This window comes from Xyrauchen texanus, chromosome 16 (genome assembly GCF_025860055.1).
Source record: "Xyrauchen texanus isolate HMW12.3.18 chromosome 16, RBS_HiC_50CHRs, whole genome shotgun sequence".
In the NCBI taxonomy this organism is placed as follows: domain Eukaryota; kingdom Metazoa; phylum Chordata; class Actinopteri; order Cypriniformes; family Catostomidae; genus Xyrauchen; species Xyrauchen texanus.
Genome location: NC_068291.1, coordinates 39,025,204 through 39,042,576, shown reverse-complemented (window position 1 = coordinate 39,042,576; position 17,373 = coordinate 39,025,204). Strand labels below are relative to the sequence as shown.

At 39.5% G+C, this 17,373-nt stretch overlaps 1 protein-coding gene across 2 annotated transcripts in view; it reads left to right on the top strand.

Moving 5' to 3' along the window:
* LOC127657238 (kinesin-like protein KIF26B) overlaps window positions 1–17,373 on the top strand; it is a 124,170-nt gene that overhangs the window by 102,772 nt on the left and 4,025 nt on the right. The window contains exons 8-14 of one of the 2 annotated variants that reach the window (XM_052145938.1): window positions 2,114–2,376; window positions 4,975–5,158; window positions 6,528–6,687; window positions 8,804–8,966; window positions 9,114–12,555; window positions 16,649–16,848; window positions 16,937–17,087. In XM_052145938.1, the coding sequence (XP_052001898.1) occupies window positions 2,114–2,376; window positions 4,975–5,158; window positions 6,528–6,687; window positions 8,804–8,966; window positions 9,114–12,555; window positions 16,649–16,848; window positions 16,937–17,087 (4,563 nt within the window). Of the gene's footprint in view, window positions 1–2,113; window positions 2,377–4,974; window positions 5,159–6,527; window positions 6,688–8,803; window positions 8,976–9,113; window positions 12,556–16,648; window positions 16,849–16,936; window positions 17,088–17,373 lie in introns of both variants that reach the window. The other variant, XM_052145937.1, reaches the window with a different exon arrangement.

The following is a 17,373-nucleotide window of genomic DNA, read 5'->3' as shown; positions in this document are numbered from 1 at the left end:
AATAAATAAAGCCCAGCAATGTTCATTGATGAAAAAAAAATAATAATAATTCAGAGGAGCATGGTTGATAATAATAATGAAATATGGATTGTCATATTTCTCATTATAATGCCAGATTTATGTACAATATAGTAAGAATAAATAAATAAATAAATAAAGCCCAGCAACTTCAATTGATCTAAACGGCCCAATATTTCTACAATATGGAAATAATAAATAAATATATTAATAAATAATTTATTACAGTGGCCTCAAAAAGTTTTTGTCTCAATTATTATATGATTTAAACTCTATCAAAATAATATTTTTGCTATATGTTTTGCTTAAAGTGTCCTTGTGCTATCTTTCTTCTAAATGAATACCATTTGGTTTAATATTTTGTTATAGTGCAATGACATTAACATATTTTTAAGTGTGGCTTAAGTGACCAATTACTTTTTTAGGCCACTGTATATAGTTTTATGACAAGCTTGCATAGCCATAAACAATTCAGTTATTTGTTAACACTCTGGGTATCCACTATTATCTGGTGTTTATCAGTGAATAAAGTAGCTTCCATCTAAAGCAGCCCATTGATCCTTTAAAATGGTAGTTTCAGCATAATATGTTTTTGCACAAATTTTTGATGTGCAAATTATTATATTTATCCTTTAAATCTATTTCATCAGAAATTATCTCTGGCTCTATTTCTCATTCCATCTTTCTTACACACAAAGTGATGGAACCCATATTTCGAAGATAAAATTGTGCAGAATGTGTGGCGTGACATATGGCTTTGTTTACTGGCCCCTTTGATGTCAACAGCAGGGGTATTTCTGCATAAAGGGCAATGTCCAGAAATGAATATAGGGACGCTGCTGATCAACAGGCTGTTATTCTGGTTTTGGTTCTGTGTGGGAACCTGCTTCTAATGGCCAGTGCTGCCCACACGGCTTATGTGCTTACTCAACCACAATAAGACAGATGGCAAATGTCAGTGTACTGTCAAACTCGTTTTGACAAAACGTTGTCCTGATTAGCCACGGTATATTTTCGGACTATATTTATAAGCACAATTATGCTAATCCTGTCATTTTCCAGCTTTAGTGTTTTTTTTAATAGTTTTTGTCTGGCATGCATATGACATCTGTCATTGTGTTTTATGCCAAAGTGATAGTCTGGAAGTAAAGTATCACATTAGAAAGTGTGAAATAGACCAGACATATTGGTCCAAACAGAGACCATGGCTTTTATCACTTGACCTATTTCAACTCAACCACTCATACTTTGTGAACCGCCCACCAATTCATAACGCAAAATAATAGGATTTTTTGGTGGAAATATCTTTCATGATTTAATTTATAATTATTATCCAGCTTTTATTAATAAATAGCATTAACTCTCTATGATATTCAGTGTCTATATGCTGCTAACGTTTGCTATTAGTCATTTAGCACAGTGGTTCTCAACAGATGAGTCACAACCCAAAAAAATCACCTGGTCTGTTCTGAGAGGGTTGCAGAAAACCTAAATGCAAATAATAAAATGCAACTAACCATGTAAACATGCATAATTAGGATCACAAAATAAATAGGCTTAGCAATCTTTCAAAGAGAGTAGAAAGTGTTTTCCATATTCCCATTTGTTGTTGAAGTCTATGTGTCCAACCAGTCCTTATTGTATTTGTGTTCACTTAGGTTACAATAAACAAATTTGTTTCATTGCTGGGAAGGCAGTTGATGTCCAATGTAAAATCTGGGTTCTGATTCACCAAATCCATTTGTTTGACAACCACTGGACAACCTGATACATCAGATGTCTTTATCCTAAGCAACTTACAGAACCCATTGTCTATTCACAACAATGAAGTGTTGTTGGACAATGAGTTTATATATCAACAACACCATAGTTCAAACCTACAACCTTCTGATTACCTATTACATATAGTTACCAGAATGTTCCCAAAATGTTAGTAACCTCAGTTAAAGGATCAATCCTTTCAGGGTTTGAACCTCTGATTGTTGGGTTACCAGACCAGATCTTCAACCATTGCACTACCGGAGTACAATGTATCAGCAGTTTATTGTCATAAACAATCGACACTATTTGAATTTGACTCTTGGTCTTATTACAGGGAAATCCTACACAATGATCGGTAAAGACGAATCCATGCAGAGTTTGGGGATCATACCTTGTGCCATCTCCTGGCTCTTCAAACTGATCAACGAGTGCAAGGAAAAGACAGGTGCACGGTTTTCTGTGCGAGTGTCAGCGGTGGAGGTGTGGGGAAAAGACGAGAATCTGAAAGATCTGCTGTCTGAGGTGGCAACAGGCAGTCTGCAGGACGGCCAGTCTCCAGGTGTTTACCTTTGTGAGGACCCCATCTGCGGAATGCAGGTAAAACAGTTGCTCTAATTGTTAACACTGTTTTAATTACATACGTTTTTCATTCTGCTGTATGATAAACAACACAGCTCTCTGGAATACCTGATTCTCAATCGAGACATTTTGTGGTTCAATAATTTTTTATAATGAGCACTAAACTGTATAATTGAACATTGTCCCAAGCAACCGATAACTATTTAGCAGAGAAGGACCACTTCTATTAAAATTATTGGGAGAAATTGTGATGCCCAATGGTCAACGGATGTAGAAAAGAAGTCCTGCCTTATAGGTAAAAGAGCCAATCACCTTTTAGATACAGACATCACCTGTCAATCAACTTGAGAATGTACGTGCGCATTAGCAATACAAGCCTGTTATTTTTTATTTTTTTGCTTAATCGGAGGTATAGAAGCACACTTAATGAATCCAGTGTCATATTTTATTGCCGATTTAAAATATATTCTTTGATCATAATATTGACCAACAGTTATGGAGATTTCGTGTTTCCCTATTCAAGTAGAAAGGAGGTGCACTTTCATGACTGGAAATAGCTTCCCGGGAGCATTCCAGAGATGGCCGCCAGCGGAATAACTTGCTAGAAGGACTTTAGCCATGTCCACACTAATCCGTTTTCATTTAAAAATTCAGTTTTCCAAGTTTGTTGTACTAGAAAAAGACGAGAGACAGAAACATAGCAATGTCAATGCGTTTTCAACCGAAAATGTTCTAGTGTGTATGTGGCTGTAACAGTATAAAGGTGGGCAAGGAGGCGGAAACCGACAGAACAGTCAATGTAAAGTTTAATGGTATAAATGAACTTAAAACAACATAGAACATAAAACATAAGATGAACACACATGTAGTGTGGCCATGTGCATCTCTCTCTCGAACCGGCATCTCTGGCTCCCCTTTATCTCACTCTCCTGCTGATCACCTGATTCAGCACTGTCCGTGCGTCCTCACGGCCTCCTCCTCATCACACTCCTCCCCCGCCCGATTCAGGCCGGGACACCACCGGACTGACCTACTCACCCCCTCATCTCTGGAGGGGAGACTCTGCCCTTCTGGCCGTTCTGTCAGCCGGTGGTCCACCCTGCCTCTTGGGAACCTGCGGGAGAAATGACGAGGAGGCGTGGGGAAAGTGAAAGGGCAACCGAAAAAACACAGGGAGAGAGAGGAAAACTTGCTTGCCGGTTTCCAGACACACTGTCCCCTTCAACCGCTCCTCCGCTCTATGGCAGACGACAGCTCGCTCCTACCTTGAGGGATGTTAGCGAGTCCTCAGGCCCCTGGTGGACGGAACAGCTCATCCCCTTCTTCGGTAGATGGCAGCAGTTCGCCTGGCTTTCGGCATCCGGCAGTGACTCCTCCGACCTCAGGCAGATGGCAGCGGCGAGGACTCCGTGACAGCGCATCCCTCTTCCCTCCCGGGTTTCGGCACCACTTTAACAGTATTTAGAATGGGCAAGGAGTAGGCGGGAACCGGCTGAACAATCAATGTAAAGTTTAATGGTATAAAGGAACTTAACGTAGAACATAAAACACAAGACGAACACACATGCAGCGCAGTCGCATGCGTCTCTCTCTCTCTCTCGAATTGGGATCTCCAGCTCCCCTTTATCTCGCTCTCCCACTGATGGTCACAGTGATCCTAGTTTCACGTCTTTCATATCAATTTTCTGACTCTTTCTTCCCAAGTAATAAAGTCATATTTACTAAAATAATAGTTCATGTTCATTTACTGTATTTATTTGGTACATATGTACATTCAGCAGGTCAATATAGCAAAATAAACCCCTTTACAGTGATACAATGTCCTGATCACCCTGTCTGGGTTTTTTTTGGCAATAATAACCGGCTGACTGTACATTATCCCTTACTTAATGACTGTTTCATGTGTCAAATGTCTTATACAATGTGTCATTACCAAAGTACATTCAAGATCATATGAATTGTTCACCATAATAATTAACAGATAATATTAAGATAACAGGTTCACACTTTTCTATACATTGCTGATTCAATGTACTCTAAAATGGTAACAGATTATTTGAAATAAATAAAGTACATACACACTGTTTTCCTGTAAGGAAATGTCCTTATTAAGGGATTATCCCCCAAAAAACAAAGCATGACAATCAGGTTCTAATAATGATTCCATTGTTGGGTAAAATGCTAATACATGATGAAAGGATTAGTTGAGCAGAGACAATTTCTGCTTCTTTAATCCCTTAGACATCTGCACTAATCCCATTTTGGACTAGTATCTCACAGCAAAATAGACCCACTTCTCATTTTTCCTACTACAAACAGACTTATCTTAAGGAACAGGCTTCAAACATGATATGCAAAGCTTTTCTCTGAGTGCTGAAAATGAAAATAATTTTTGCCCAATAACAAAAAAATATTTTTACACATTAAGACATTGCTGAGAGTGTTTTTGATTCTTCTCTTTAATTATCTGCATTATTGTTTTTTTTTTTTTAAATAGGCATTGCAATTGTTGCATGTTGAAATAAGATACTCATTATTTTCCAAACCAATGGTTTTTTTTTCACCCATAATTGTGCAAAAATGACTGCCATTTTCATCCTTCATGTTTTTAAATAGCTGCTGAATCAGAGTGAATTGCGTGCTCCTACGGCAGAGAAGGCCGCTTTCTTCCTGGATGCTGCGATTGCTTCACGCTACAGCAGCAAGCCAGACTGTGATGAAGAGGAGCACCGCAACTCTCACATGCTCTTCACCCTGCACATCTACCAGTATCGCATGGAAAAGACCGGAAAGGGCGGAAGTGAGTATAACTATAAGTTAGAAGGAACATAATGATTAGATTCAGTCATAGTAGTAACTCCAAATTATCTAGTTGGAAAGATCTATAACTTACTGCAAAAACTATCTATGCTGGAAAAAAACAAAAAACACTTAAACCATCTTTGCTGGTCTAAGATTATCTAATTGTTCTCCCAGTCTGGTGTAGGCTTTGTTAAACTGGTCTAGTTGAGCTCCCAGCCTGGCTAAGCTGGTGTTTAGCTTGTTTACCTGGTCGGCCAGCTGGTCTCCCATCCAGACCAGCTAAACACCAGTTTGGCAAGGCTGGGAGATCAACTAGACCATCTTAAACCAGCAAGGACCAGCAAACCTCCTTAGACTTGTTTAAGCTGCTTTTTCCATGTCCACCTTTGCTAGAATTGAGCAATTAAAATCACTCAAATTTAAATAAAAAAAAGTTAGTGTATATTTTTATAAATTGTTCCTAATTTGTAATGGACTTGTATGCGATTAGGTCTAATTATCATAATTATTGTGACATTTTTATGATTTAAAAATGGATGATTTAATAATTGCTATCCTCAGCGATTATGGCCTGCTCATTAAGGAGGTCCATCAAACATTTTTTCTACTTTTTCACTGCCCACAATGTTCATCAACAAAATTTCTCTCTCATTGTACATCCAAATGTCTGTCCTTGATAATCTTAGACATAGTGTGATAACAGACAAAAAAAGGCCATTGCTAAATGTACGAAGTGCGATCTGATCTTAAAAGATGTCATGCTAATTTGCTATTTCTGGAGAATAGTGCTAATTTCTCTTATCACACAAACACACACACATACAAAACTATGTCTGGAAGGAGTGAATGCTGCCTCCTTAAAAAAGAGACTGTACTGAGAACAGAAAGCAAAAACAGATGTGTTAGCCTGGGATTTGGGGGTATTTGGGTAACTTGAATCACATCCAAACCATGCAAAACAAAGCTAGTGTAAGCATAGCCAAGAAATACATTCTAGATGTTTCCATGGTATTTGAGTTAGCTTACATTATAGAATCACATAGAAATGATGGTACCATTTGAAATGTAGGTTAATTAATGTGAAAGTTTAACCAATACGTAGAGTATCATCTGTATCTTTATTAGTCTTCTGTTATTCTGCCATTAGAAGATTATAAGGTTTTTGACATTGTTTATAACTGACAATAATATACCAAAGAGTTTTTGTGTTTCTACCATATTTTTGGAAATGTAAATGCCATGGTTCTTGAATATGGTAATCATTCAGTACCATATACAGTATCAGAGTACCACTGTATTAGCATCCAGATTTAATTGTTAAAATTAGCTAAACCAAAAGGGAATATTACTGTTTTTCTTTTGTTTAGTGTCAGGAGGCAGGAGCAGACTGCATCTCATTGACATGGGAAGCTGTGTGAAGGTTCTGAGTAAGACCCGAGACAGCACCACAGGACCATGTCTCTCTCTATCTGCCCTGGGAAATGTCATTCTGGCCTTAGTCAATGGCAGCAAGCACATCCCTTACAAGTAGGCCTTTTACTTATTGACATATTTGTATCTTAGATATATAGACTGTGTCTAGAGATAACGTCTCTCTGCTTGGTTATATATAATGGTTTCAGTCCAAAAGACATATCATGTTACAGTTTTTAGTCTCATCTCACAGACCAATATGTTGCAACCTTACTTACTAGATTGCTATTATAATGAAATGGATGATGCCATCCGCCAGTAGCTAAACTCATTAAAGATGCAACATGTTTAGCTTTTATATTATACAGTTAATTCTTAATGAGCACACCTCATATCAATAATATATACAAACTGACATTTTCCAGCCTTTGATTTGAGCAATTATTAGTGGATTCTAATGCTACATTGAGTCTGTAGAGAGAAGCTAACCTTTATCGTTCCTCATGAAATAGCTAAGTGAATAAGCCTGTGCCAAGCAGCAATAGAGACAGATGACAATTCACATTCACTGGTATTCATCTAATGTTCTTAACACAGACCATTTCACTGCAACTGCTGTATTGTTTCTTTAAACAGCATGTTAATTTGGGTTAAACAGACAACTTTGAATCAGCCGAACATGTTTCAGCAGCTATTTATTTTTTTGCCATATATGTGCTTCATTTCCACACTTTCCTGGCTAAATCGTCAGGATTCGTATGACTTTTCTAAATTTGGATAATTTGCGTAATATTGTGCAATTGCACTACGACTTTCACTACAGCAATGACCCTGCTGGACATTGTTTCCATCTAAGACGAGACATTTACTTGCTGCAGTATGTCCTTAACACCTTGTGTGCGGAACACTTGCTTCCTTCCGCATTGAACATCTGGGAATTTGCACGTGATGAAGTCGTACGAGTTTATGCGAACAACATTATGCTAGACCAAACAAAATAGCCAACTCGTAAATTATGTACGAATTGTCACGAGATCGTGTTGGCATTTCCGTTTAGAACACCCAAGGCACATGCATTTTTATGCTATGTCTCCCTAATTTGATCATCTTGAATTGACATTGCAAAGCATCATGGGGTTTAAGCCTGGAATCACAATTGCTCTGGAGAACTGAGATATAATTAGGGTTTAGAGCCTCTTAAAGGAATGCAGCATTTGCACAAGATAACATGAATTAATATGCATGTCATAAATGAATATAAAAGTCACTAATTTTAGATAATTTAATTTAATTAGAGCTAAACAATATTTATGGTGCTTTTATCTCTCTAATTGGTTGATTTAACCTCTCTGAATTAATGTCCAATCTATAATATTGTTCATAATCTGAGTTAATTATTTATTTTGCACTAGTATGTAACCGTCAATCTAGGTCACAGTATTAGAGCAATAACCAGAAACCATAACATATATGTTTTACATAATCAGTGTTTACATTCCTTATGGCATGCTGATAAATCTAGCCTATATGTTTTGCTACATCAAAGTTTATATATTGCAGTGTGTTTGTGTTATTTATGCTTAGCTAGCCATGTGGTGACTGTGTTAATGACCACTTGACAATGATTGCACTCTTGACTTATCTTATTTAAGTATATCAACCAAAAAGCACAGTCATTAAACAAATAGGCAAAGCATATATCTGTAATCACAAGATCGTACACTATGTTGCTACAGTATATGCACCGATCAGCCACAACATTAAAATCACCTGCCTAATATTGTGTAATATTGTGTAGGTCCCCCTCGTGCCACCAAAACAGCGCCAACCAACTATTCTTCTCACCACAATTGTACAGAGCTGTTGTCTGAGTTACCGTAGACTTTGTCAGTTCAAACCAGTCTGGGCATTCTCAGTTGACCTCTCTCATGAACAAGAAACTGGATGTATTTGTTTTTGACACCATTCGTATTAAATTCTAGAGACTGTTGTGTTTGAAAATCCCAGGAGATTAGCAGTTACAGAAATTCTCATGCCATGGTCAGAATAATGGAGATCACATTTTTTCCCCATTGTGATGGTTGATCTGAACAATAACTGAAGCTCCACACCCGAATCTACATGATTTTATGCACTTGCACTGCTGTCACATGATTAGCTGATTAGATGATTGCATGAATTATTGTTGATAATACTAGTCAAACTAATTCTATTACATTTTAATTTACAGAGATAGTAAGTTAACCATGCTATTACGAGAGTCCCTGGGCAACATGAATTGCCGTACCACAATGATTTCCCACATCTCCTCGTCACCCACCAACTTCTCAGAGACTCTGTCTACACTTCAAATTGCCTCTCGTGTTCTTAGGCTGAAGAAGAAGAAGGCTAAAGTAAGCATGGTATGAACCTGTCCTTCATTTTGTTGAGCTTTCTTAAGCAATGGTATAGGAAAAAACAATATATACACTGAATAATACCACAGTCGTGTTTCAAGTTGACTCATGTACGAAAATATAATCTGTTTTTTTCTTTTACAGCAATACACATCCAGTTCCTCGGGTGGTGAAAGCTCATGCGAGGAAGGAAGAATGCGTCGCCCAACCCAGTTGAGAACCATCCATTCAAGAAATGTGGTTGATTCAGAGATGACCCTGTTACACCTCTCCAGTGACCCTGAAGACTACTCCAGCAGTGAACAGTCATGTGACACTGTTATCTACGTGGGTCCAAATGGCTCAGCCCTCTCAGACAAAGAGCTTACAGACAACGAAGGTCCTCCTGAGTTTGTGCCTATCATCCCTTCCCTGCATAAAAATAATGCAGATCACAACAAGGCTCCTTTGACATCACAACCATCTCAAGAAGAAGCTGCAGACCTGATAGCTGAACCCTCACTGTCTGTCCAGCCCTTGCAGATCAACCATCCCCAGTCACTTCCACCTGTGCCAGAAGAAGGTGCTGAGTCAGGCAAAAAGGAAAAAGACTGTCTCAAATGCAACACTTTTGCTGAGCTTCAAGAGCGGCTGGACTGTATTGATGGAAGAGAAGAGGTGATGCAATTCCCTTTTGAAGAAGTTCCTGCCAATAGAGTTACCAAAATTGAGCCTCTTTCTAACCATGGTCAAGTTTTTAAAGAAATCCAGCAATCAAGTTCACCCAAGAGGATCTCCAATGACCAGCAACTGGAGGAGATCCGTGAGGTAGTTGAGGAAGCAGAAGTTGCTCAATCAATTATTGAAAGCTTGGCACATTGTTCAACAGGCACTTTAGGACTTTCCACGAGCAGAAGTGTGACAATTAGCAGTGGTGTTGGGCAACTCACTCCTCTTCAAAAAACCAAAAGCTCCAGTTTGCATGACAGCAGAGAATCCATCAATGGTGGGAGTAGCAGTGAGGGCAAATCTCGTCCTATGGGCTCCCCACGGTTAGGCATTGCCAGTCTTACTAAAACCTCAGAATACAAACTACCATCCTCTCCTTCTCAACGTTGCAAAGTATACACCCAGAAGGGAGTAATGCCTGGCACACCCCCTCACTCGTCTCAAGATCTTTACAAAGATTCTAGGAAATCCTCCACTGAGACTTTGCCTAATCCAGAGTCTAGAACCTCTCCAGTGGGCATGAGCCCACAGGTCCTAAATAGATCTTCATCCTCCAACAGCCTTGGATCAGCTGAGACGCTGTGTGATGATGTTCCCCAGTTGCCTTTGGACAATAAGAAAGATGTCAAGGACACCACAGCCACGGTTACACTACAACAGCCTTTGGAGCCAAATGGAGAGGATGAGCTGGTGTTCACCCTAGTGGAAAAGATGATAATTAGTGGGGTAATGGAGAATGGAAGACCAACCAGTATTATTAGCTTTAACAGTGACTGTTCAGTGCAAGCCCTTGCATCAGGTTCAAGGCCTGTTAGTATCATTAGTAGCATGAGTGCAGACTTTGAACATCACATCACTGCCCCCTGCACCACCACGGCCACCATCTCAGAAGTCAACATTGCAAAATCCTTGCCTCTCAGCAGGATTGAGGGAGAATTGCAGGCAAGTCGTCGTTCCTCAATAAGCTCATGGCTGAGTGAAATGAGCACTGGAAGTGATGGTGACCATTCATGTCATAGCTTTGTTACCCAGCAGTGCTTTGGACAGAGTGAAACCCTAGCTGAGGACAGACTTGTAGAAATTCAAGAGGAAGTTGACATTGAAGGTCTCTCTGATTCAGATGTGCAAAATAACTCAGAAATTGAAAATGATCTCCATAAAACTGTCAAAATGAATAGTAAAAATACCCCTACTAAACACAAACTGGATAAGATGTCCTCAGCCACAACATCAGGTGGCTATGTTCCTTTTAAGACCAATGTTTCTCACACTTGTGCTGCTGTTAAACCAATGGCTGTACAGGACTTACAAACCAAAACCACTTTAGTTAATGATCTCATATCCTCACCTGTTTCTACATCAAGTGAGATCAATTTTGAAAACCCTTGGATAAAAAGGAAGGGTGCTGTAGAGACCAAGGTGAAAGAGGTGGTCATTGAGGTAAAGTCAGAGAAGAGAACATCTGAATCTATAAAGGACAATTGCCTAGCCGACAAGTACAGCTCAAGTATTGAAGCAGCATTTTCCCCTGATTCAATAAATCGAGTGGGGGATGGATGCGAGATGGTCATCAATGCATCTGAAAGTATAACTCAAGTGTACTCTACAGACATACACAGAACAGGGAGTCTACCTCGAGCGTGGCATCGTTTGAACAAGCAGGATGATCTAGAAGATCCCACATACCGCTACACTAGTGGGGAGTATAAAAGTCTTGGGGTTACCACCTCTACTCCTTGCAGTCCTAGGGCCACTCTTGAAAGAAGAAATTCTGGTGGTAGGCAGGGTATTTTTACCCGTCAGAAAGGAATCCCACCTTTGCCACCTGTAAGAAAGTCTAGCCTTGACCAGAGGAACAGAGCAATTCCCCAACATAATCCTGGAAATGCCCAGACACCAAACCAGTATCTGTCTTTTCTTGGCAGCACACCTGAAGATCTGGGTGGAAATGGCAAACATAAATGCCCAAATGTTGAAAGCAGCAGACTATTTAGTGCCAAACTTGAGCAGTTAGCTAACAGAACCAATTCCTTAGGAAGGTCTCAGAGGACGCATTATGACTGTCAGTCCCTGGAAAGGGCTGAGAGTTTGACCTCTCTGGGCTCTAAAGGAGGCACCACAAAAGACAGCACAATGCCAAGGACAGGTAGGAGCCTCAACCGTGGCTTACTCTCATCACCAACCAATGGACCAAATGGTAACAACAATGTACCACAGTCACCCAAAGCAAGTCAGTCCAAAATATCTGCTGTGAGCAAACTGCTTATGACCAGTCCCAAAGCTCGAAGTTTATCAACGTCTAGCACTAAGACTCTAAGTTTCTCCACAAAGTCCCTTCCACAGTCAGTAAATAGAAGCTCAAGTTCGCCACCTAATGGAAAGAATCAGAACCAGAACTCTTGGTCAACCCAGTCCCTAAGTCGCAGTAGGGGGACAGGACTAGTGTCTAAGCTGCCTTTAAGGGCAGTCAATGGACGAATCTCTGAGCTTCTACAAGGCAGTGCCAGCTCCCGTGCTACACAAGGACAAGGGGCTTCTGACACCGAAGAAAGAGGAGCAACAGTCCAAGGAGAGGAAAGGCCAGTGGTCCATACTTTGCCTTCACCTTACAGTAAGATCACGGCCCCAAGAAGGCCTCACCGCTGCAGTAGCGGGCATGCTAGCGACAACAGCAGTGTGCTAAGTGGAGAACTTCCTCCTGCCATGGGAAAGACTGCATTGTTCTATCACAGTGGTGGCAGTAGTGGCTATGAGAGTATGATACGTGACAGTGAGGCCACAGGAAGTACATCCTCAGCTCAGGACTCAATGAGTGAGAACAGCAGTTCCGTGAGTGGTCGCAGGAGCCTGAAGAATTCAAAGAAAAGAAGTAATACCGGTAAGCTAAAATCAAATCTTTGTGTGACATATGTAGACGGGAACACTTGGTCTGGTCTCGCAAGAGTCACATTGGCTGTTACTAAGGTTTGGGTTAGTAACAGGGTAAGGTTTAGAGATAGGGTTATGGTAAGATTGGAAACTCTTTCTATAAGGACCATAGTTATAATGTATTGTAAAGGCATTATTATGCATGAATAATGTCTTATACTACTCCTTATAATGTTATAACTTCTCATAAATAATTGTAGCCACAATTATAATACATTATAATACTTACCTATTCATAGTTATACCTAGAGTATAATAAATTATAAAACAAGCAACATTTAATTTTATCTGCAGAAGTTATAATGTATTATATATATTTGTTATATACACTGAAGGCCAAAAGTTTGGAATTATGTACAGATTTTGCTTTTATGGAAAGAAATTAATACTTTTATTCACCAAAGAAGCATTCAACTGATCACAATGCATAGTCAGGACATTAATGTGAAAAATTACCATTACAATTTGAAAATAAATTTCTTAAACTAGTTCAAAGAGTTCTCATCAAACAATTCTCCATGTGCAGCAGTGACAGCTTTGCAGATCCATGGCATTCTAGCTGTCAGTTTGTCCATATACTCAGGTGACATTTCACCCAATGCTTCCTGTAGCACTTCCCATAGATGTGTCTGTCTTGTCCGGCACAAGTCACTCACCTTACAATCTAGCTGATCCCACAAATGCTCAATGGGGTTAATTGAACTCTTTTACAATTATCTGTTGTCCAATGTCTGTGTTTCTTTGCCCACTCTAACCTTTTCTTTTTGTATTTCTGTTTCAAATGTGGCTTTTTCTTTGCAATTCTTCCCATAAGGCTGCACCCCTGAGTCTTCTCTTTACTGTTGTACATGAAACTGGTGTTGAGCGGGTAGAATTCAATGAAGCTGTCAGCTGAGGACATGTGAGGCATCTATTTCTCAAACTTGAGACTCTGATGTAATTATACTAATGTTTAGCCTTCCACAACTCTTTCTGTCCTTGTTAGAGCCAGTTGTCCTTTGTCTTTGAAGACTGTAGTGTACAACTATGAAATCTTCAGTTGTCTGGCAATTTCAAGCATTGAATAGCCTTCATTCGTCAAAACATTATTGACTTATGAGTTTCTAGAGAAAGCAGTTTCTTTTTATTTGTGCTATACAGTATATTGACCTTAAGACATGTCAGTCTATTGCATACTGTGGCAACTCAAAAACACATACAAAGACAATGTTAAGCTTCATTTATCAAACCAAATATCTTTCAGCTGTGTTTGATATAACGGCAAGTGATTTTCAGGACCAAATTAGCCATTTAGCATGATTACTCAAGGATAAGGTGTTGAGTGATGGCTGCTGGAAATGTGGCCTGTCTAGATTTGATAAACACACATTCTATGAAAATGTTGAGATTTTACAAAAAACACTTGTAAAACTACAAACTCTTGCTCTAGAAAAAATATGTATGTTAATCACACATGTAGGTTGTAAAAACACCAAATAAAAAAATCAAACTCAATCTATACTGGACTCTACTCAATAAACTTATTATAAGGTGTATTATGAGACATTATGAATTCAGTATAATGCATTATAATATGGGCTTCTTAGAAAGTGTTACGTTAGGTTTAGGGGTATGATGTAGGGTTTCTGTGGCACTCTAAATAAACAGTGTACAATAGTCACATGCGACTCTCGTGAGACTTTACCTAGACTAAGGGTTCTCTTCTTGACAGTACCATATCTGTGTTCTAAAGAATCTTTGCACTTAAAGGGATAGTTCGTCCAAAAATTAAATCACCGTCATGTCATTCCAAACTCCAATTCATTTCTTCTGTGGAAATGTTAAGGGGTGATAAGGAAAACCTTAAGGGGTGATAGCCTTAATCACCATTTAGTTGTATGGTAAAAATATGCAATGAAATTCAATGGTGATTTAGGCTAACATTCTACATAAAATCATCCTTTGTGTTCAAAATAATACATTTTCATATAAAATGGTTGGTCATAGAACTACACAAAGTCAAATTTTTTGGGCAAGTATTTTTTATGGCTTACCACGGTATCCAGTTTTATTCTTTACAACAATAAAAGAGTCCTCTTAACAGCACCATCAATGTAATCCCTAATGGATTATGCTCTACATAATTTATTGTACTACAAAGCTTGTAAGGCTCATTCCAGACTAATTTTGGAAGAAGCAGAACCTTTTATTCATCTTTACTCCCTCATACGTACTTGGATGATCTGTTAAGATACTGGTATTAGGGTGACAGCAGTTGCCAAACTTGGCTGTGTGTGGTCTTTGAATATTTAGTGCTGCCTTAATTCCTGAATACAATCCTCCTCTCCAGTTTCCACAAGCAAATCATTTTACACCCTATTTGTCAGCACCAACAAACTTTGTATAGTGGTAATTCTGCTTTAACATTACAATTTAAATCCTACTTCTGGAACAACAGAGACAAAAGCCAGACCAGAACACATTGAACTGCACTGAAAAGCAGTATTCTAATCATGTTGTGAATATTTCATTTGAAAAAGGCTTTACATAGAGAGCAGGGTATAAATGCACAACCACAGTTTACAAACAAAATTTACATCAACTACGATTCTTAGCTGTTCTCCCCAACTAGGATGAGTCCATCTATTGCGCAAATTATCGACCTGGTGGAGAATGAGAGATGACTGGAAGTTTGACCTTTTCCTGTGCTGTTTTCATAGCAATTGACAAGCTGAAAGACATTAATATTACCTTGTTCCTCGGTTCCAAATCAGATAACATATCAGTGGGCCTGGAACTGTCAATTTCTATGCAAACAGGGGAGCCACTTCTGGCCAATTCTTCGGTGTAGGCCTCATTCCTGCAGACTGGTCAGATAAGATGCGGCCTGCTGCTGTTATCTCAGTGGTCCATGTCGTTACAGGGCTGCACTGTATTTCAATACTGATCTGGTAGCAGTGCAGCCCAATGTAGGGTAAACTCTGCCTTTGCACTGTGATAAACTTTGCCCTCAGTCACTTTTGGGCTGTTCACCAAGCCTCCATTTTAATAACTGTTATTTTATGTATTAGAGGTGTAGCTGGTAACTGAAAGTTTGCAGGTAAGAATCCCACAAGGGGTGATCCTTGAGCTATATCATTATGCCCTTAAGCAAGGCACTTAAAACTAGATTGCCTTAGGTAGAGTTTTCCTGTAACTAGTCTGACATGTGTAATGGTGGCCAGCTGATAGATAGCTGTGCAATGTGTATAAACCTCACTCTCCAGACCTCAAGAGGTGCAATAGCGACTGATGCTAGAAGCTGTAGCCTTTAGCCTCCTTGTTAGGGCACCCGCCTCCCATGCCGGAGATGCCGGTCCCGTTCAGAGAGGGGCGACCACAACCGGTTACAATGGTGTCATGACCCGGATGGGAGTGAGGATTAGGGGGGTGAGTACGGTACGGAGCGGGTAGAACAGGAGCATCACAATAGTGCCATAACCTGGATGGGAGTGAGGTTTAGGGGGGTGAATGAAATGGGAGCCAGCTGGTAGATAGCTGTGCAGTGTGTAAACCTCACTCTCCTAACCCGAAGAGGTGCACTTGCGACTGACACTAGAGGCTGTAGCCTTTAGCCTCCTTGTTAGCGCTCCTGCCCCCCTATGCCAGTTTGATTCCCGTTCAGAGCGGGGCGACCAAGACCAGTTACATATGCCATTGCTAAGGTGTTCTGAGTGGGTTTTTAACATATTGTTATGTGGTTGCTTTGTTTGTTGCTTATTACCCCAAGCCCCAATTGTGTGATATTTTTGTACCAAGATTTGGCTCAGTCAGTCCTTCAATGTAAATCTATGGGGGTTTCCCACCCGTTTTACTGTCCACCAGGTCAAACTATTAATTTTGATTGCTTAGAAAAGTGGGTGTATATATATATATATATATATATATATATATATATATATATATATATATATATATATATATATATATATATATATACATACAGTATACTGTATATAATATACATACTATACTGAATGAACCTTCTCAGTGATCTTACATACTTGATTTTATTTCATCACTAGGAACCCAGAGGCGGCGACTTATCCCTAATCTCACCCTGGATACCTCCTCTCCTGTGAGAAAGCCTGTCATAAGTCCAGGAGTACGCTGGGTGGACGGCCCCCTCCGGCCCACACAGAGGGGCCTCACCGAACCCTTTGAGATCAAGGTTTATGAGATTGATGATGTAGAACGTCTACAGAGAAGACGGACAGTGGGCAAGGTAAGAAAAGTGAGCACCTGTTATTTTAGAGCAGTTCCCTCGTCTGTGCATTAGGTTGATGTATCATTTACTTTTGTCTGGCTCTCAGGAAGTGGTATACTTCAGTGCCAAACTGAAGATCTTAGAGCATAGGCAACAGAGGATCTCAGAAGTGCGGGCCAGGTACGACTGGCTGAAAAAAGAGCTGGAGCAGACCAAACAACATCTAATGCTAGAGCCAGAGAAATGGACCACTGAATGTAAGAGCTGAACACTTGATACTAGGGCTGGACGATATATTGAACAGTCCCAATACATGTATCGAATTTCATCTAAAGAGTTATAATTTTTATCTGTATCTCTCAGGCCTAGTTGATATCAAATACACTTAATATTACAGTTTTTTTTAAAGACAATATAGTCAAACTTGAATATAATAAAATTACAATTAAAGACAATAATGTGACTTTGGTAAGTTTCCCCATATTGAACATGTTTATTATACACTGATGACAGTTGTGTCAGCTGTCAGACAACAATTTCCTC